This window comes from Apis laboriosa, unplaced genomic scaffold (assembly GCF_014066325.1).
Source record: "Apis laboriosa isolate Shangri-la unplaced genomic scaffold, ASM1406632v1 scaffold122_cov146, whole genome shotgun sequence".
NCBI classification, from domain to species: Eukaryota; Metazoa; Arthropoda; class Insecta; order Hymenoptera; family Apidae; genus Apis; species Apis laboriosa.
Genome location: NW_025221084.1, coordinates 2,856,101 through 2,879,195, shown reverse-complemented (window position 1 = coordinate 2,879,195; position 23,095 = coordinate 2,856,101). Strand labels below are relative to the sequence as shown.

At 35.3% G+C, this 23,095-nt stretch overlaps 1 protein-coding gene across 1 annotated transcript in view; it reads left to right on the top strand.

The window, feature by feature from the left end:
• The first annotated feature begins 249 nt into the window (after window positions 1-249).
• Window positions 250-23,095, top strand: part of LOC122720222 (neurexin-1) — a 420,486-nt gene continuing 397,640 nt past the window's right edge. The window contains exons 1-2 of the mRNA XM_043946779.1: window positions 250-885; window positions 22,114-22,161. Of these exons, the coding sequence (XP_043802714.1) occupies window positions 250-885; window positions 22,114-22,161 (684 nt within the window). The remainder of the gene's footprint in view (window positions 886-22,113; window positions 22,162-23,095) is intronic.

Sequence of the window (23,095 nt, the reverse complement as noted above, 5' to 3'; positions counted from 1 at the left end):
GCAGTCGAGGCCACCCGCGCGTGCGTGCTCACGTGCGATCACAGCCGGTCACAACGTGGCTGGCTGGCTGGCTGCTGCCACTTCCAATCTCGGAACCACGATCCGAATGTCGAGATCTGATCGTCCTCGTACGAGAACGTTTTGACATGTGACGCGACGCGAGGAGGAGAAGAGGAAGGAAGGAAGGAAGGAAGGAAGGAAGGAAGGAAGGAAGGAACGCATCGAAGAAACAATCTGATGATCTAGCAGATGATCCAGCTACCGAAGCCAGGAGTAGAAACCATGTCTATAAGAAACGTGGGCACGTTGCTGCCGTTCCTGGTCGTGCTGTTGGGCCAGGTGGCCATGTCGTTCGTGCTCGAGGGCTCGGCCACGAGTTACGCCCAGTTCAGGAAATGGAACGCGGGGTTGAACGGCACGTTGGAGTTCGAGTTCAAGACCGAGCAGGGGAACGGTCTGCTGCTGTACACGGACGACGGGGGCACGTACGACTTCTTCGAGGCGAAGCTCGTCGAGAGCGCGCTCAGGTTGAGATACAATCTGGGAGGCGGTGCGCAGATCGTGACAGTCGGCCACGATCTCGGCGACGGCCACTGGCACAAGGTGCAGATCACAAGGTGCGCGGAGAACACCACGTTGACCGTGGACGGCGTGAGCGCGGTCTCCACCTCCCGTGGGAAGGAGTTCGAGTTCGGCAAGCTGGCCGGCAATTCCGACGTTTACGTGGGCGGTATGCCCAGCTGGTACAACAGCAAGCTCACGTTGCTCGCGTTGCCGAGCGTCATCTTCGAGCCTAGGTTCAACGGGTTGATCAGGAACCTGGTGTACGCAGATGGCGAGAACACGGTGCCGAGGAGGCAGGAGATGAAGAGCCGGGACGCCAAGGTAAACGGACACCCTTCTTATCGTACGGTGATAAGTGAATTTAATAAGAGGGGGAATGAGGGGTGTATTTACGTAGGGCGGAAATAGAAAGAGGAGGGGATCTCGCGTGGTGAAAGGGTGAACGTCGGTGGATGATGTAACGATTCGTCGAACCGAATGGTGTGTATAAATAGTCGTTGCATAATGGGCTCGATTCAATAACGGTGACAAAGATGAGAAGGTGTTCCGCTTTGTGGATTGTATCTTATCGTACGTGTCGTGAAATTGTTGAATTGGAAAAAAATAAGAAAAGTTGGGCATCAGAAATTTGTTTAATTGAAATTATGATATTTGACGTGAAGGATTGAAGAAGAAAGAAACTCTTATCGAGATAACGTTAATAGGTGAAATTATTATTTAAGGAGGAACGAGATTGTGGTTATGAATTTTTTAAGAAGATTCGGTGGATGGTTCTTTGACTTGGCAAATTTTCAAATTGAAGAAAAATCCGATTTTAATTTTAAATCTCGTGTATATGGTATAGGATTATGTGTAGTAAGTGGGGCTGAGAGACTGTAATTTGCGTGTTATTGTCTTATTGTTAGGGATGACTCGACAAAACTCTCGACCATCCCTCAAATAACACGTCGAATATGGCAGGAAACGGACCGATCGATAGGAAGAGTGGTGCAGTGACTCCCTTAATGGCCAGTTTATTTTTGGCTTCTTCCAAATATTTGCGATTTAGGGGGAGATCAGAAAAATGTGTGCAAGGTGGATTATCCTGACTCAGCTGACGTAGAATAGAATTTTAACACGGATATTTCTTTCTCTTCTATTTTTAATTGTTTATACTTTATATCGATTTTTTTCAAATGAATTACTATTATAACAGATAGAAATACATTCAATTTGCAAAATGGATCCAACAAGAACATGGAATCTAACGATTCTTGCAATAATATATTCTGACTTTAAGTAATACTAAAATGATATATAAAGATTCAAACATTTAATGAAATTCATTTTATCGTAATAATACCATTTCACTGTTAATATCCAGAAAATTCGTATCGTTAAGACAATATTATTATAAGAATCGCGAAGAAACAATTTCTTTCGACTCGTGTTGTAAATCATATCATCTGTATGAGAGTGTTAAATACAATAAATCCATCGCTCGTGTGTACTCGAGAAAAAGAGAAAGAGAGAGAGAGAGAGAAATTTCATAACTCTGATATCTGCACGATTACACCCAAGAATTTCTTTCGTCCACGTTAATCTGGGCCAGCCATCGCACAGACGTATTGTTACGCACGCTGCTGACACCATTTCGGTGCTTCATAACGCGAGGCTCGTTTCAAAAAACAAAAGGGGAGAGGAGAAGAGCGAGAGAGAGAGAGAGAGAGAGAAAAAAAAATCATAGAAAACAGAAAAAGAAAACAGACAGTTTTTTTTTTTTGCTTTTTCTTTTTGCAAAACTAAAAATTCTCTTCCGCCCTTCTTTGCTTTCAGAAACGGGCTCTTGTTTAATAATAGAGAAGAACGAGGGTGGGAAGGGGTTGTTAGCCCGGTCGTTACATTAATCAAAAAGGCAAGGGTTGTTTTTCTTCTTACTCTTTCGGACGCAACCGGCTGCGTAAATCAACGATAAACTCCAAAAGTAATTTAACGTTTAACTGGATTTCCCAGGCGCACCTGTCTGAACCGCACGTGCTGTAACTACTTGGACGTGGAAGCGAGAGGGCGAGTATATTTCAAAGGATTTATATCAACGGATTTTAAAACATTTAAATGCAGGCGTTCACGGGGAAATGCTCGAAATTTTTCCCTCCCGAATAATTGCAATTTTCTTCGAAAATTGGATAACGATTAAATCCAAATCATGCTCGCGATTAATTCTTCTCTAAAAAAAAAAAAAAAAAATACTTTTATTCGCTTTTCTCGTTATTGATCGTAGAACGATGGATTTATTTTAGGAAAGGACATGGACAAATAAATCGAAATTCTGATGCTTTCTATGTATCAAAACAAAATTTACGGATACAGTTATTATAAAAGATAAAAAGAAATCGCGATTCTGCGTCGTTAAAATTTGTTTGTGCAGTATTAATATTTTTTTTCAAACTTATTCATTTTTCGCATCTCTTTTTGCTTCTTCTAATTCCATACCGTGGAAGCGTGACTTTCAACAATATTAATTTAGCAGTTGCTATTTCGTTTGGGGGGAAGCTCGTAGTAAACTCCGCCCCCTCCACAGAAATTTACCCCTCTGAATACTAATCTCAATCTCTTTTCAGTTAATCCTTCTATTATTCGCAGCTACTATTCTAAAACTTTTTTATTAAAAAAAAATAATAATAAAGATTTATACCACCTATAATAATTTCCTCATAGAAATATTCACTTTCCATTCAACGGATATTAATTTAATTTCCAATGAAAGCCACTTTCTTTTTCTTTTTTTCATCGAAACCTCTTTCATCTCATAATAATTCCCCCATAAAAGTATCATTTCCCATTCAACAATCATTCTATCATCTCGTTCAATGGGAATTCCACCCCCGAGAACGAAACAGAAGAAAGAGACGATGATGGTCCTCCTTTCCTTTCCTCTTCGAGAGGAGCACAATTTCCTTGGCACGTCGATAAATCCAAGTCGCATCCAGGTTTGTTGCGCGGAGAGGTGATCTAGGAAGGGCGATAACGTCGCCCGAATTATACTACCAGGCCAACGACCCAACGCGCCAACTGACGGATATTCCCGATTTGTCTCCTTATCTAATCGCAGATACGCGCTTTATGCTTGGCAAACGAGCAGCGTCGTTAAAATTTCGAATGGTTCAGCGTGATGACGGACAAGCGTGGATGCGTTCTTGGCCATCTCGAGAAAATATCGAACCGAGGCTGGAAGGATCCTCGATTTCTCAATCAATCTTCTCCTTTCTCGTTAATTACGATGATGATGTAATCAATGATAATCAACATTATTTTGATTGAAATGGTTGGACAAGTTTTTGAAGAATTTTCGAATTTAATAAGTAGGAGGAAAAATTAAAATAAATAGAATATGTTTTACATAAAATAATTATTAAACGTTGATAAACTTTTAGAAGAAGTTAATCTGTTAACCGATGATATTTGGTTTATCGGTGATTTAGGAAAAGAGAGTTGATAAATCTCGACAACGAGATGGTGAAAGAATAAGTGGCGTACATATAGAATATATAGTAAGCAGCAAAAGTACATAATATATGCGACTTAACCTTAAACGCGAATTTTAGAGTGGTCTCTCGAGTAATAAATCTTTCAGCCTGATAAAAATCTTAAGCTATCGCTTATCCGCCTTAATATCCGGACCCCGTAACACATCTTAATAACAAAAGGTCGATTGTAAGAGTAGATCGAGCCGATGTTCGACAGAAAATCTTAACAGAAAAAGAAAGATTACTTGAGAGACAAGTTCATAAACAATAATACCTGTGATTGTATTTATATATATACGATGATGATGTAATCAATGATAATCAACATTATTTTGATTGAAATGGTTGGACAAGTTTTTGAAGAATTTTCGAATTTAATAAGTAGAAGGAAAAATTAAAATAAATAGAATATGTTTTACATAAAATATATATTTATATATTTATATATTTAAATATATAAAATATATATTTATTTTATTAATAATAGAATTGTTTTTAAATACGTTATTCATAAATATAAACTTTTCCAATTGATCATTTTTAATTATGTAAATTTCTATTTCAATATAGTCAGATTTTTTTATAAGTAAGAAAGAAATAAATATAGGGTTTTAGAAATAAATTTATTTAGAAATAAATAGGGAAAAATTTCTATGATTTAAGAAAATTATATTTAATATTAACAATTTTTTTAGGAATTTATTTTACAATTCTTCAATCAATTGAATATTTAAATTCATATTTTTGTTTTAATATGATAGAGTTTATGGATCAATTTTTTTATTTATATCTTTATATCGAATAATAAAAATTCAATTTTCAAATATACATAATATTAATTTTGAATTAGCAATTTGATATTGGCATTTTGTAGATATTATTTGACGTCATTCTATATATATATATAGGGTGTATAGAATCACTCGGAAAAACGATCGAGAAACAGTGATCTAAAGGGAAGGAAGATGAATTCCTTTCCACTTCCGCTTCACGCTAGTTGATAAATAACTCGATAACTGTGTGTGCGTATACGTTATTACCAGGTGATAATAATTGTTCCTAACGTGACATAAATGCAACGTGATAAGCTACGGACGGGGATAAAGTTAATGTATGCAACGCGCGACAGGCTATCAATTATGCCCGGTTTCAACAATGTTTTTTTCGAGGCCGGATCCCCCAACCAACGTTATTGAACGGCCGATGTTTCATTCGCGGCGGATCGAAAGGAGCGGGGGGAAAAAGACGATAAACGTGATTAATAGACGAGGAAAGGATATCGTTGCCCGGAAAGATAAGTCCCCTCCACCGGTTTCGACGTTGACTGATCGCCCCAGATTAATCGCCACACCCAATAACTCGCGAAACTTATTCCATTTTTCGACGCGGCAATTAGCGGTTCGCTGGATGTAATTATCCAGTAGTGGAGTGGAGAAAGAGAGAGAGAGAGAGAGTAGAGCTTTGATTAATTTTCTTAATCCGATGTGATGCAATTAGAGCTACGTTATTACGTCTACCAGCGTTATTGGAATCCGAAAGAACACGAGTTATAATCAATCACGAGCAATTATCCACTATCGAGTAATAAACTCGATGAACTGAATTTATTTGTATCATAATTGGAACGATTCGCTTTTCTTTTTTTTTTTTTTTTTTCCCCAGGAACTTTCTTGAAGAATATATCAGAGATCGTCGTCGTCTTATTCGTTAGATATTATTCGATAGATTTTAGGATTTTTTTTTGACTGAAAAATAAAATTACAAAGTATCAATATCGTTGGATTTATGAACAATTGATGTTCAGACGAGTCGTTCGATTCTTTGTTCCCGCTTCGTTTCTAATTCAAGCTTCGATTGATTATATAACTAAAGAAGAAATAAGGAAGACTGGTTCTTAAAAATACTTATGCTATGAAAATTTGAAAATGAAAATATCTATATTAAAAGGTGCAAGGCTAATAGCGTACGTATACTATCACTGTAGCGTATAACGCGTCCATGATCTATCAACGAGTGGACTATGATGGATGGATTTGTAGATTATGTGTCGATCAATAAGCAAACGCGCAGAACGTATCTGTGTATCGTGGGATGCACGAAATTTACTTTTGAAGCGACTGATAAATGTGTTTGCATTTCTTATATACATTTGGGATAGTTATGTAGGGCGCATACTGTTAATTCCTCCTGTAATATGTACAAGCCAGTAATTGAAACGTACTCCCTCGAATCGGTTTATAATATCGATCAAATTCGCTGTTATGCCTGCTTTCTTATTCTTAGAATAAATTTACTACGATTATTAATTTTCATGATTATTAATAATCATACGATTTAGAAAATGGATAAAATGTTATTTGCCATCAACAAATTTAGAAAATCTTGGTTTGTATCCAAGTATCTAGTAGATGTGTGTAATTACATCGCAATTAGATTAGATTAAAATATTAATTTTCATAAAAAATACGAAATTTGTTATTTTAGGGTTTGGTTGTTCCAGTGTTAAAACTTGATGAGTGTAAAAACTTAAATTTAGTGTAGATATAGTATATTTATATATATATGCTTTTAAGCATGTAGAAGTGATAATTTTAAGTAGAATTTAAAGTAACTGGTTTTTACACGGTAGATCGATAATTAACGAGTGTGCACAGGAGCGTAAGTGTCCTACCAGTGCAAGTAAGTGGATTATCGTTAATGCTTGAATTTCCTAAATCCTTGATCCCCTCAAGATAAATTAGCTTTTTGAGGGTACTTTGCATGATGATGTGGTTGTACGACGAGCATGAATATTCTTTATTTACTGAATTTTTAATGAGGAAATATATAGAAAATATGAGATAGAAGACAATTTATATAATCAGTGCTATCATCCGCTCTAAAAGGATTAAATCGGAATTGACAATATTTTAAATATTTTAAAAATGAACGACAACGTAATATATTGATTATTCGAAAAGGGGGGCAAACTATATTTTTTTCTGACGTGTTTTGTCGTCTCTTGTCGACCATTTCTCTCGAGTTGGAGAAAGTACGATGTAGGGAAGCATTGGAAAAGCTGTGTATAGTGGAGGGTGCGCGACACGCATTGCGTGCTTCGTTGATGCGTAAAAACGGCGCGATATGCTAAGTAAGTAAGTGAATAATTTCGTTTAATTCGTATAACACCGTACCAGGGTTTATTTATGTTCGAAAACATTTTAATTATATTCCATCGAGTGTTGGGAAATTTTTATAGTTTAAAATAATAATGTTTTTTTTTTTTTTTTTACTTTTAAGATAATATATGGATGGAACGAATGTTCTACTTGTGAATATTTAAAGCACGATAACAGTTATTTCAAGAGGATTGATATTCAGTTTTTAATGGAAATATTATCGATGCAAAGGGAGGTCCAAATTGTTGTTTCGATACCGATACGTCTTATTTTAATTTGGAATAAAATTTATTCGACTCTTCTATATGCATATTTATTAATTATTAGCATACAGATTCAGTATGCAAATATTTTGTGTCATTGTGAAAGCAATTACATTAAACAATTTTTCTTAGTACTAGTATCAAAGAATCCAAAAACAAAAGACTCTTTGAAATTAGTTTCTTGAAATTGCAAACGTCAATTATCTCGTTCTATGTTAATTTCGAGAAGTAAAATTTTATCATATCTACATAATAACAAAAAAGATAGATAAAATCGTTATTATATAAAAAAGATTATTAATTGTAAATTATTGCGTTAAAAAAGCAAGCAGTTGTGATAAATAAGCAGAATAAAATTCTATCTCTCTCTTTTTTCTTTTCATCCTATTCAATTATCGGTTTTTCATAAAATAAAATTGACGATCCAAATGAATCGTGTGTACTTAAAACGAGCAACAATATCGTCACAGGTAATCTGCTTCGTTAACACGTTCAATGGCGACGCCAAAAATTGAAGGAGGTCCCCGGTGGCGGTGGATATTGGTTTTTGATAAATACAGGAAAACAGTCCTGAAACGAAATTCTAAACAGTTGTGACGACGATATTTGCACACGTTTTAAGAAAAGTCTTTTCTTTCTCTGGAGACGATATTGAGTTATGCGTTAAAAAATATTCCAAATTTTTAATTATCAATTTCGCTTTGCAATTAAAATATTCCTTTATCAAAATATAGATAAGAAAATTAATGAACCGGTAATAACAGTAGTGAGAGACAAAACTAAGATAATAACAGATTTATTCATAATGGAGATCATTATTTCCCTATTGTTTCGTCGAGTCAATCCTTTCTTTTTATTTTTTTCACTTTATTTACTTTTGTATAATAATTTATTGCGCGAGCTTAAAATGAACGCAATATCGCGTGATCAATATGCGTAATCCTCCGCGTTGAAGAGCGCTCGACATCGAAATTTCCACCCCCCCCAAGAATTTCCCCACGAAATTCCCGAAGCGAAAGTATATATATTTAGTCTTTTGAGCTTCACTTCAATATTTCCTCAGCAGGTCCACAGCAGTTATCACAGCAGCTTTTCGATAAAATCTATTTACCCTTGTGACACTTTCCTGGATACGCGGCTATTAACGCCGTTGGTGAATATTTTACACGTGCGTTTTCCATTGTTTCCAACGAGATAATGGGGGGCAGGAAAGCTTTATAACTTTACAACTTTAAGTATTCATCGTTTGTCGAAAACCAAGCTTTATGTATAATGGAGAAACCATGATTAATATCCGTCTCATTCATTGTTACATTGTTTTCCGTTGATGAACTTCGTCATCGGCCCAATTCAATATTTTCACGATTGAGGTCCGTTCCATTTTCGAATTGCGGAGCTTATCAAAATAAATTATAAACGTCGTTCGAGTGAAATTTTTATTTCATTCCGTTCACGCGTTGTTCAAATAATTATCACTCGAATTGATAATACGTTTGAAAGGGTAAACTAATATTTAATATTTAACGTGTCAGTTATTTTCGACAGAGGGGGTGGTGGTTATAATAGAGTAACTCTGTGCCGGCTATGTAAATAAAATCTTTCGTTGAATATTTTAGGTCAATGCTTGCAACAGTACTTTTAAAATGTTCATGATAGAGTGCTGCTCTGACGTCAATTTTTTTGGGGTCAGAGAATATGATGTTTCCTGAGCAATATATGTGAAAGAGGTCATGTTACTACGTGCTACAGCGAGTACAGAAGATTGACTACACGTTAAAGAATATTTTCCATAGAAATATCTGCTGCAATAGCAGTAACATTTCATTTTTAACTTTATAATTATACACACATCTCAATAAAAGAAACAAATATTATTTATAATTAATTTTACAATCCATTATCAATTCAGGAACACGAAATCATCACGGAAAGGACAAGTATGAAAATCGTCTTAAAGTTTTCACCCTCAACAATACTAGTAGAATAAAACAGAGAACACAATAATCGTCTTTAACCGAGCTCAATTATAACGCGAGGGGAAACATCTTTTCTGTCGTATAATCGTCCAAAAGGCGTTCTATCACGAAAAACTAATTAAATTCAGCGGAGGGAAGAGAGCGTTTACCAGTCGATGAAAATGCTCCCTTCGAGTCGAATACCTCGGCCAACTCCCGCCAAAGTTTCACCACGGCGAGAAGGAGGTTGAAACGGTTTGTCATTATGAAAAGCAATTTCATGCCAATGTAATTACAACCCAGACGTCGCGGTTGCTCACAGAGCTATGTATTTGCGTTTTAATGCGTGGATCGTCCTCGATTTCCATTGGAAATGGCGATTCACAAATCGAAATCAAGGAACACCGATGCACTTTTTGATCCATTAAGTGTCAAGAATTCGTCAAGGATGGCGCTAATTAATTAGAGTGATTCGTCAGTAGGTGTATTTAGAAATATATGAGCTCGAAATTTTCTAATTTCAGAGAATCTTTGAGTTTAAAAGTCTCTCAGTGTCTCGATAAAAAGTTCCTAAGTTGTAAAAATTTTTTCATTCGACAGTTTACGAGATTCGTCTTTTTTAAGAGCTAGGGGAAGGTAACTCAAAGTGTTGATGATATAGATACCAAAAATCCACCATTTCGAATTAAGTAAAAATTATATATCTTGGTAAAGATATATAAAGATTTTAATTTGCTGCTAACAAGTTTGTTAATTCAACATGATAATTGGAGGGTTAAAATATAATTTCTAATCAACAAATTAGAATCACTCACAATTTTCAATATTTTCCGCGTTTTCAGTAAAATTTGAACGATTGAACGAAATTTTATTTTGTTACTCACAATTGTTATACCACATCAATGACTTTTACTATGCACATATCGCATATTCACTTTTCTTTCGTTGAAATTTAAATTTTTACATGCAATACGAACAAATAGTTATTATCTTAGTATACAAAAACCACATACTTAATAGATTTCTATGAAAAAAGAAATTTAACAAAATACCTGCTACGTCCATCCAAAAATTATTCCTTATTATAAAAGAAAAACTATTGTATATTTATCAAGAGACTTGAATCATTCGCAATGATTTTTCTATAATTTTCCGATCGAACGTAAAAAGGGCGGGAATTTTGAACAGCGGTACAGAGAGGCGGACGAAATTACGAGAATTGGAGAGACGATGCTCGGTTTTGCCGGCGGTTCCCCGAACAGACCAGGCCGCGGTCACTGCGCGGAAGAGTGGGAACGCTTTCCGCTTCCGGCGAAATTCCCGCCATATTCCCAAAGCGCGCTTCCGGATCAGTGTAATTCACTATCGTCTCCACCCTCCTGCACCCTTCGAGAAACGATCCAAACCCGCTCCTGCTTTTGCACAACACGATGAAACAACGATACCCCCTGTTAGTTGCAGATCACTCAAGTTTTATACCTTATTTTATATTAAATTTGAAATATTATTGCGAGAATTTCGTTCGTTTCTCTGTGGAAAAATGACAGTTGCATCGTGAAACTATGAAGTTGAAACAAAGATTCAATGATTTCCAATGACTATTCGAAAATGAAAATTCTGTAGGAAAAAGTGGAAAAAGAAGAAGAAGAAGAAGAAGAAGAAGAGAAGTCTTGGAACTTTCCAAAGTTAGTGGTCAATTAACACTTGGTTAGAAGTCAATCGTGAAACAGAATCATTACACTTCCAAAGTCCGTCTTAGAAGCAATCAAGCTTTGAATATTCTCAACTGAGTTCAACTTCAGCTTCTAAAGCACAGTCGACTTTAGCCAGGTGGTAATTAAATTCAAAACTTTCAACATTTGGACAAATGTTAATTAATTGTAATATACCTTCTTTGTTGTTTGCTAAAATGAAATGTGCTAAGGCAGAAGCAGTTTTCAACATTTCCTAGGAAATTTCTTGCGTAATTAATAGAAAATTTCACGAGGAATTGCTTGCAAGAGTACAAAACTACGAGTTACATTTAATTTTAAAAAAACAATTTCAATACAATATGTATTTAATGATATTTAATAATATAATGTCAAAGGTTAATTAAATTACTTTGTAAAAGATACTTGAGAAATATATATAGAATAGAACACAATTCTTTAGAAACTGACAATAAATCCTAAGATAATTTTTACAATATTACGAATGATTAAAGAGACTATATTCTCTTGAGTATGCAATGATTGAAATATGCATATATATAATTATTCACGTTAGAAAAATTCTTATATCTTATATCTCAATTATAGCATTCATCTATAGAATAAAAACTCAAGGAAATTCGATAATCAATTACCATTCGTTTTCAATCGAGAAGGAAAATCAGGCAAAGTATAAAGTCTCCGAAGGAAACTATAATAAAAATTTTCAACGTTCTAGCAGCACGTCTGTGAATAATAAATATTCCCAGAACACGTGTCGTGATCGTAAAATCCAAAGGAGGAGGAAATTGTCGTATGGAAAATTCTCGTTGCAAGAAGGACAGACAATCACAGGTGTTTCGTGCGAGAAACTAAAAAACTCTTCTTTTTTTTTTTTTTACGACATCCTCGTCTCGTGCTTCGAATACCAATTTCACGGATAAAACACAGTCGGAGGGGAAATATTTTCTCATCTTCAAAAACAGATGTTTGCGCCGAAACGCACACGTGGACGCGCTTTGGATATCGATTCCACTCGTGCCTTCCTCGAGATCGTTCAACAGAGGGAAACGCTTTCTTTCTTCCACGTGATCCATGCCACACTTATCCACCCCTTTCTCTCGCCTCTTAACCCCGTGTCACGAGTATTCTGGCCAGAGTTTTTGGGGTTAATGGTTTCTGCGCGATACTTTTACCCCGATTTCATCTCGAGGTCGATTGTGACAAATATTTTCACGCGTCGAATTAATCCTCATCTTTCAATTTCTTCTTATTATATAATTCTTCTTAATATATTATATTATTCTTCTTATTATATAATCTTTTACTAAATTTTTTTCGTCTCTCGAACTAAGAAGATTCGATTAAGAAAAAAAAAAAGGAAGGAATTTAAAGAAAACCGAATACCAAAGATTTCCCTCGAATTCCCTTTGCTTAGTGCACGCAAACCACGCGTTGTTGCCTCTTCCGGTTTTATCAGAGGAGAATAAACGTCTAACAGAGCGGCGTGTTCTCTTTTATGAATTATCCGTATCGATGAATAATTCAACAATGTTTACAGAGCGGAACTATTTACCCCTGCCAAAGTTCACGTTCTCGAAGTTTCGAGGAGGCCGTCTCCCCTTTCAAGGAGCGCGAGGGATGGAAAAAAGACGCGAGGACGCGAGCAAGCTCGAGCCTCGAGGTTTTAGAATATTTATGACTACGAAACTATCCCTTGGAACGGGGACAGTTTTTTATCGAACGAGAATGCGCGCTCTCTCGAAGCAGCCTTATCGTCACGACTTCTGCAGGGGAACGAGATTTTCCCCAGGATCCTCTCCAACCAACTTTGGGCAAGTTCGCAGAGTCGACTTCCGCCAATCGAGCCACTTGGACGATAGCTTTAGATTCTGTTTAATAAACGCTCCTTTCTTCGTTCGAACTTTCGTTATTATTCCTTCTACGCGATTGGTCATCGTGATTTCGCGACGGAGTGTCCTCGATCAGTGTTCCAGCACACGGTGACGTAATTCGTCACGTTTCTCTCGAATCGATGCAAAGAGACACGTCCCTGATTCGAAGAATTAGACACGATTTCTTTTCACTTTACCCATTCACCACAGTTTGGGAAATGAATCACGAGATAAGCCGAGGCATTTCTCCTCGAAAGAAAGAATCGATTCTCCTCGAGAGTCCTCCACGTCCATCCCTTCTCCGCGAAAGAGAAGAAGCTAAAACTGAATAAATTACCCGAATATTTCTCTTCCCTTCCATTTACTTTGTTCGAGAATAAGGGAAGAATTTCCAGTGTCCGATCAAATGTCGAGATGACATCCAGTTGTTCGAGGATCGGCCCAAAGCGTTCCGCCGCTTTTTTCTTTTCGAGGGAGGGGAGGGGACGGAAGAAGCGAAGGGGGTTGGAAGAAAATGTCCAGAAGTGGAAGTCTGCCATCGAGTCCCCTTTCAAACGATACCTTATATACCCCTCTCCCTCTCTCCCTTCGTTTCTTACACCCTCAACTCGAGTCTTGCCTCCGGCCGACACGGCTTCCACTCACCGCCGACATAATAGGAATTTAATACCTGCTAGCATCGCCGGTGAAACGAAGCGAGCGAAAGCCAAGCGATTATTTATAAAACCATTGATTTCTCTCTCGATGCACACATTTTCCCACCCCCTCCTACATTTTTCTCTGCACCTGACACGCTCCCCCTTTCACGCGTTTCACTTTATACTTCTTCTTCCTCCTCCTCCTCTCTTTTTATTCCTCGTTGGACGAGGATGTTGTGCAGCGAGCAGAAGCAGCCGTCGAGAATCTCGAACGTTAAAGCAGCTCCAGTGGCCGGAGAAGTCCCCGGAGAAATTCGATAAATTCGGTGCCCGGGGCTCTCTCTTGCTACTCGATCGCGTAATTCGACGTGAGAAAGGCGACGGGGTAGGAAAAATGAGGAGCGATGCTGATATCGACGAACCTGGCTAAGAATATGTGTGTATGTGTGTGTAGGATAGATATTACTGCTGTAAATTTCGAAATACGGTGCAACATCGTGTTTTTAAATTTTCGAGACGCGTGTCGATGATCCAATCGCTTGATATCGTCTTCTTTTCTTTTTTTTCTAAATTCTAGAATTATCTCAAATAAGATAACAAATTTACCTCTTCGCTCTTCGATACGTAAATAGCCGTAGAAATTAATTAATCAAATTGGGAAATTATTCATATAAATTTGTTGCGAAATTATATCTGTCGTGGATGTAATAACGTTTGATTTAATCTTGAGAAGATAATTTAAAAAAGTATATAAATATTGTTCGTATTTTTTTTAACATGAACGTTTATGTATTGATCAGAGCAAGAATTAAATTTTAAATAAATTTCAAATTATTTCGAATCGTAGTTATAAACGATTTGTTTATAATTTAATTTATAAATTTTATATCACATCATCGTTGCACGTATTTCTTTTCTTTTGGATGGAAATAAGCGAGAATCGGGGGGCAATGTAACGCGTCTTGTTCAAAAGACCGATTTAGTTGGATCATCGTGTATCATCTCTCCTTGATGTGACGACAAAAAAATTAACAAATTGACAGATTGATATTTATGAAGCATGACTCATCACAATGTTTTGACACGATGCTTCCTGTCCATATTGATACTCAACAATGATAGATTGAAGACACGAGGATGTATAACAAGTGTAAACCATCTTCACCAACCTGTGCATCGAAACCTGTATTTCGATCGAATACACAATGAATAGAGGCACAGAAAACCACACTATACTTGTATCCTCGAACGACACGCAACACGTAGTACGGATAAGAAACAAGTGGATACTCAATTTTACATGACATTTATGCGTATATAGTCGAACCTCGATCGAACTTCTTATTCTAAAATAAATAAAATTTGCTTTAATTCGAACTGTGCACTACTATTTTATCAGTGTAACTCGAGTTTAAAATTAACCTTAAACTTTTATAAATCGAATTTCCATTAATCCAATCACTTGATATCGTCTTTTCTTTTTTTCTAAATTCTAGAATTATCTCAAATAAGATAACAAATTTACTTCTTCGATACGTAAATAGCCATAGAAACTAATTAATCAAATTACAAAAATTGGAAAATTATCTCTCTTGAAAAAATCTTCCAAACCTCTATAACTCGATCAACGAACGGGATAAATAAACGGAAAAATATCGATTTTGATAAATCATCGTGGATAAATCGATCACTGCTCGACACGGTTCATTAGCCAGTGTACCGGCAAGTTCCTCAGACGATCGGTTTTCTCTTTTCCTCACAAAGGATCGTTGGAAGACTCTCTCGCTCTTTTCTTGGATCCGAAGGAAAAAGACCTTGCCCATCGATGATTAAGTCGTCCCTCGAGTTTTATCCTCGAAGGGTGGCCGAGCACGCTCGAACCATCCCTCTCTCTCTGTCCTTCTCCTTCTCGGGTTACAGAGCTTACAGAGAGGCTGGCTTTATCTTCGATCGTACTTTCGCGCCGCTGCGGTCTCGTTTGCGCAAAGTCGAGCGAGATAATCGATACGTCTTCGTCTACTCTCGCCACCTGGACCTGGTGGCGAGATGCTATTTCCTTCCTTCTTTCTTTCTTTCTTTCTTTCTTTCTTTCTTTCACCCCTGTCCTTTATACCTTTTCCAAACGATTCCTTTTATCGAGCCACTTGCACCACCGTCTTTCGATCCCTTGTTTGTCCATCCGTTTCTTACCACCGGATTCCTCGATTCGGATAATCCGAATGGAGTAGAAATCCATTTTCTTTCGCGGTTTGCAGTCGTCTCGTGATCGTATTTTTTTTGTGAGAGCTTCGTACATAATTCTTGAAAAGGAAATTTTGAAAGTATGGAAAGTATCGGTAATTGATGTGGATCTGTAAACAGGTTCTTATGAGAACCGTGTGTGTATAAATTTTTTTATATATCGTTTTATTTAGCAGTTATTTCGAAGTATTATTAATTTTAATTTTATACCAATCATTTTCTAAGAGATACACATGTTATATAATCTTAATTTGTTAAAGAATGAATTTAAAATATACTTGGATTTACACGGTTGAGAAAAATGGGAAGTATTAGTGTAAAGAACTTTTAAGATTTCCTACGATACGTTCATCTTTCAATTCATATTAGACAACGAATCATAAATATCAAGCCTGGAGCACGAACCATAAATTTCCGTGAAACATCCCGGCTCGAGCAGCATCCTTTGCTTCGAACAACTTCTGCGTTTTGCAAATCTTTATTTATCCTATCCCCTATATATATTCTTTGTACAAAAAAGATTCGAAAACGACCCATAAAAAATGATCAAAAAAGCCTTCCTTCCCAGTATTCCTTTTCAATTATATTCTCGTATCGAGGATTTTACCTATAAGGGATAAAAGTTTCCAGGAGAAGAAGAAGAAGAAGAAGAAAAGGAGGAGGAGGAGGAGGGTTTCTAGGAGCGCAAAATTGCACGCTTGACTTTTCGTCGAAATGTAAACCTAATAATGGAAAAGCTACGAGTAGTGGTCGAAAGGACATTTCGAAACATTTCGCAATTTCGAGGTTCGTATTCGACGTCCGCCATAAACCACCAAGTATTAAAGCCTCCACCCCCCCATCCTCTTCGTGAGTTTCCAACGATTCGAAATACACTATTCGGTTTAAGTACCGTGCATCCTCCTTCTCCTTCTGCAATAGAAAGCTCTTAAACACGTATACACGCGATCTCCACGTTTGATTTATATAAGTACTTGACTCGTTCCGCTCCTTCGAATGGAATGCCTTTCGAAAGCAGGGAGGGGGAAACTCGATAAAGCGACGTCGTTATAAAATAGTTTATAAAACGCTTGGCTTGGTTGAACTTGGAGATCGATGATTCCAAAAGAGCAATTCCTTTTTTTCCTTTTTTTTTTTGTCGTTTAATTGGAATAAATGATTTTGAGTAGATCGTTTCTTGAAAATTTGGTACAGTTTTTTTTTTTTTTTTTTTTTTTCTAAGTTTTGCACTGGTCAGAACAAGAGTAATCCTCTTGTCGGACTACAGGTCACGTTTCGCAAATCCTTGACATTTCAAGTTAACAATGGTGGAGTGTTTTCGTATCAGTTATAGCTCGGAGCAACAATTTCAAATTCTTGGTGAATGCAAGGACAAATGCGACGAGATGTTCAGTATCTGTTATTTAATTTAACTCTTGCATTTGGGTCGAAGAAGAGTAATCAATTAAGAGAGATCTATATCCGGTATATCTTTCTTCGTAACGAAGATCATTTAAGCAGTAAATTCGTTACACGCAAGAATTGGCAACAAATGATTGAAAAATATGGAATTATATTGTGACAGTATCAAAGAGTTATTAACAAAATTATTTAACAAATTTTATTTATAATTTGCTTGTTACGATTGCACCCTGACCTATCCTATAAAGCTTCCACTCCTTGTTTATTCCAAGAATTAATAAAGAATTAATTTTCTTTGTAACTTCCCTTCTAAAAAAAAAAAATATCTTCGTGTTTATTTTTCAATCCTTAAAGCATTGTGAACACATCTATATCTATTCGTTGAGTTATAACTCAACGATAACATTTTATCAATTAAAATTACTTATAAACTAATTGTGATTCAATGATAGGCTAATGATTCTAAGCTCAGAAATCTGTCAATAATTATATAATTTTTCAAAATTTTTAAATAAGTATAAGGAATAATTCAAGATCGTTGCGGATTTATTCACTAATTCATCTCAGAATCTGTTTTGCAATAACACAATAAATAGTAATAATAAAGTCGACGATCTGTTTGCATTCTGAAAATATTAGAATCTGGCAAAGTTATAACTCGATAATATTTTAAAGAAGATGCTTGACGTACGAAATGCCACCGCTTTCGCGACAATAAAGATCAGTCGTAAATATTTTATCGTAGCCAAGATTACCATGTTCATTCTTCGGATTTCCTTAGACGATTTTTTCTCAAAAGCAATTTTCTAGTGAAGTTTAAGCATATTGTATCGATTTTATTGTCAATCATAAACCGGTTGGTTAAATTACCCTGAATAATTGCTGGATTATGCTAACTATTTATAGATTTTTAAATAGTTACTTTGATATGATGTTCGTTTCTGATTAGGATTATTTAAATAAATATATATAAGGATGAAACAGTGAAAATAAGGTATTTGTATGCACGAAAATTGCGTGTATACAAAATGAAAGAAAAAAATTTACATATCATGTCAAAGTACAAAAGAATATTTAAACAATAGATGGTACAAAAGCTTACTGTATGCACACGATTATAATATAAAAGATATAAAAGATAAAAGACGATTTGTTAATGATGAAATAAATTCTCATAGAATTTCAGAATGTAACAACAAATATTTATAAAATACATAGCAATGGAAAAAAAATATTAACAAAATCCCTGAAATTCTTTTTCATAAATGCAATATGATACGAGATAATCAAGTGAACAATCTAAATAAATTGAAGAACGAACTGCAAACAAATATAAATATCCTATCCTATGCATCGAAGTCCGATTTACTTTTTCTTTTCGAAATTGGAAAACGTTCGAAAGATATAAAAATTAAACTGCTTCAAAAAAAAAAACGATAGAACAATTCTTAATAGACTTAATCAAACAATTGATATTACAAGCCAAATAAATTCCTCTCAGAATCAGATCAAATTTATTTACGTGCAAAGTTACGTGGTTACTGGTGTAATTTCTTTTTTTTCGAGAGTATTGCGTTTGGGAATGGGTAAATTAGTAATCCCATTTCGCGTAATTTATCAGAAATTGCAACGAACGAATCCATCGAGAAACAAGATTATTAAGGAAAAACCGGATCAGCGAAAATGAGCCGGCTTAAAAATTGTCCGTCGATCGAGCGTAAATTTTGACTCGATTCTTTTGAAATGGTCGCGACGACGAATCATTCGCGTTAAAATTTGTATAATATTTTCGTCGATTGGGGCATCATTTCCGGATTCTTTGAAAATTTTCCACGCACGGGATACATCCAATCGGCCTTAATCCGACATTCGACCCCGATGGATGGAATTCGGCCAACTCCTCTCCTTCGTCTATTACCTACTGCTACTATTAGGTTTTTGGGATTGTCGGGTTACGGGACGAATTTCCAAAACAAAAAGATCGGGCGAGCGCGGATGTTGTAAGCGGATTTCCCCGGAAATCCGTCCACGTAAAGGGGAAAATTGAAATTGGACATTTTTTTCCCGCAGGGGAGGGGAATTAAATTGGTACGAAGATGAAAGTTTCTGATAAGCTCTCGACACCGCGCTGTTATTTTAAATAATCCTTTCGCGGAGGGGAGGGGGTGGACCATGAAATTGACTGTGCACGGATTATGCTTCCGGAAGCCTTTTACCTTGGCCTCCTCCACCTTTTCCCCCATCATGGAAGGATTAAACGAATCGTAATAGTTGACCGTTGAGCACACTGTTCGCTTATCTCTTATCAATCTATTCAATTTAGCTTTATATGTCGTGGCGAATGAGAAGAGAGAGAGAGAGAGAGAGAGAGGGAGAAGAAGAGAGATCGCATAAATTAAAAATTCATATTTTTAATCCATCAAAAGGGTTTAGGGTTCGTTATTGAAGAATTATTTTTTCGTTCTCGTTATATTATATTATTTTCGTATCGTCTGATAATATTAGGATAAAGATATATATATATATATTTTTTTACGAGATGTAAGAAGGGATGATTCCTCGTTTGTAAGATTGTGGAGAAACGTAAAGTAACAATTTTCGATCGAAAATTTCGAGAAAATGATAAACAATATTATAATTTTGTAATCTATATTTATTTAGAAATTATTTATTTATTTAAGAAATTTATTATTTTTTATATATTTATTATTTAATTATTTATTTATTTAAGAAATTATAATAATATCGCTCAAATATAGAATTAAAGTTTCAAAAATTATGAAAATTCTCATATATATATATATAGGATGCATTATAAAAATCGATGTTCTGATTTACGATGCACTCTATATATAAGGCTTTTTATAATTCATTTTCAGTTATATAATATATCGAGATATATATCGAGTATAAAATTAAAATTGCTGTTTAAAGCATAAAGGTATTTCGAATTTTGGTAACTCTTTTGAGACCACGGTTATTATACCTTCCTTGAATGTGCTTTTTAAAAATGTCTGTGGTCTATTGTACATCTTTGTGGTATAAGATATACAACTTTTGATAAGCTCAACATTGGACTAGTTTACAGCAGCTAAAGCTCGTCTTTGTGACGTGACTTGCCTTCCATAACGTGGAACGTTATAGGGGTAGGGATAATCCAAGTAGTACTTTTGTAATGGATGTATTATAAAAAGAATTTATGGATTATAGACACGCTTCGATCCTGTCCAAGATATATAACAACGCGTTCCCGATGAAATAAATAATTTACCGAATGATAAAATTCCAAACAACGATAACGTATTTTGATAACATTTTAACGTTATTATTGGCGTGAATTATTAAATTTTTGAAAACAAGCACAAATTTTTGAAAATAAAATATAGCTATGTCGAAATTTATCGATTTGGAATTTTAAAATATACAAAAGTGCAATTTCTGATAAAGAAATTTTGTCAGAATATAAATAAAAATTCCTTAATCAATGTGTAGAAATATAATTTACATCATCCAATCTTATTGTGAATCGAGTAATTAATAACCGAGAATTGATATAATGATATATCAAAAGAAAATATTATTACGTTATTAAAATAATAAAATAAAATTCAATCAATTTTAGATTTCTAAAAAAAGGAAGAGATATTAATTCGTACGCTAAAATCCTAATTTAATAATTTTTTTAACAATTTGTAACATTAAAAAATCTGTTATTGATAAAAATTAACGAAAGAATGTAAGAAAAGAAAAACATTTATACGAAGAAAAATAAAATTGAATTTTTACAAAATTATTACACCATAATACCTAAACTAATAATTAATCAATGAAACTGATCTCTTAATACTTTCGCCACACGATGATTTAGCCTCAAAGAATACGATTTATATTATCACGTACACCAGATATGACGTGAAAGACATGTACACGATGATAACATGGAAGAACGAAAACGGTTAAGGTGGAAAAGGATTCGCCAAAATCGCATTGTAAGCTCTTTGAAGTTATCCCTCCTTCTATCTCAAGATGCGAAGCGTGGAAGATCGGATAATCTTTTTTCATGGGATCGTATATCTTTGCCGGGTAATAGCTATAGCGCGATACAAAATATGGTTGGGGCATTGACATGAAAAATTCTTTGGACTCTTTCCGAGAGGAACTATCTTGGAATTCTTTTGCGAGACAAGATATAACGGCCGAGTTATTTTGATTGGTACAATTATGGAAATTATTATTTTGCGATGAAAAACAGTTGTATACAAAATTAATCAATGTCGGAATTTACAAGTAAATAATCCTGAATATTTTATATTTATACGTTTTAAAGCAGAGCTGATGATTGTTTGTACAAAAATAAAAGAAAATAAATTGTTTATGATAATAAAAATCCAAATAATTATTATTCATAACAATAAGCTTTTATGCTAAAAACTTATAATTCTTTTCTTCTAATAATTATTTTCTTTTTAAACGAAAATGGAAAAGGAATAGTCATTATAATCAAATGAATCTATATCTATATTATCATTCTCAACATCAGACTCTAAAATTGCAGGTTTCAATTTTTGACAATAGTAAATTCTTCTTCCTCGTTAATTAAAAGGTTAAACATTCAAATCAATATTTCTATTTTGATATTTAATATTTTCACTTTTGATATTTAAAAGTTATTAAAAGTTTGCTCATATAAATTCATCTGATGCAAGAATATTTATTTTACACAACATTTTATAATATCTATTCGATCCTTCCTCCCCTACATCCCTTCGAATCGCACTAACATCCATTTTTCTTCTTTCAGTGCGGTGGATTTCCATGCGTGGAGAGCATGAAGCGCAAATCGGCGAGGGTAAGTTGCATTTTCAACTTGCTAAAAGACAGAAAACTTTTTGGAGGAGCAAGCGTAATTTGAAATTAGATTTCAAAAAATCGCGCGCGCGACAACCTCTGTTCTTCTCATTCCATTTCTCTCGCTTTCGCGCGAGGGAAAGAAGCTTGAATTTGTGGGTATTCAGACGTCTTATGTAATCAAATTACTCGAATCCAATTAATAGAGTCTCGATAACGCGACGACACGCACCCCTCCAACTTCTCGTTCCACGTGTACACGTATTACACGGGGGCGTGTTACGAACACGGACACGGGCGCGCACACTTGTGCAACGGCGCGTAATTAACCGCGATGCATGTATGCAGAAACAGCGCGTTGTTTGCGAGTAGCAATTCGGCGGGTACGGGATTGAAATGTAACACGGGAGGCGCGTACAATACACGCGGAATGCGCACGGCCCTCGTCTTACGGGCCTATTACCTCCCCCCAGACTTGGCCCCAATTGCCCATAGGATTGGTTCAATGAGTGATTACGCGGCCGAAAACGAAGATTTGCGGAACAATGAAGGTATAACAATAGTATGAGAATTGTCTTAATGGTTGTATACTTAATCCAGATGTATTCTTTGGATTGGTTTTTATTCTAAGGGACGCTGGTCAACCGATGATAATATTGGATAATTTCTTTTTTTACGTTACTGTAAAGGAAGATGTCAATTAAAAATTGACTTGATCCTAAGAGAGAGTAGGAAGGAATTGATCGTATATTTTTAATCTATAAAAGAACCTATGAAATTTTATGGATAATTAAATAATCTTCCAAAAAAGAAAATTGTTGTAGAAGTGAATAGTTGATTAAATTTATTTTTCTTACAACTTTGCTTTGATCGATCATAATATTTAAATTGGAGACTAATATTAATATCAATATAACAAGTTAAAATTAACATGA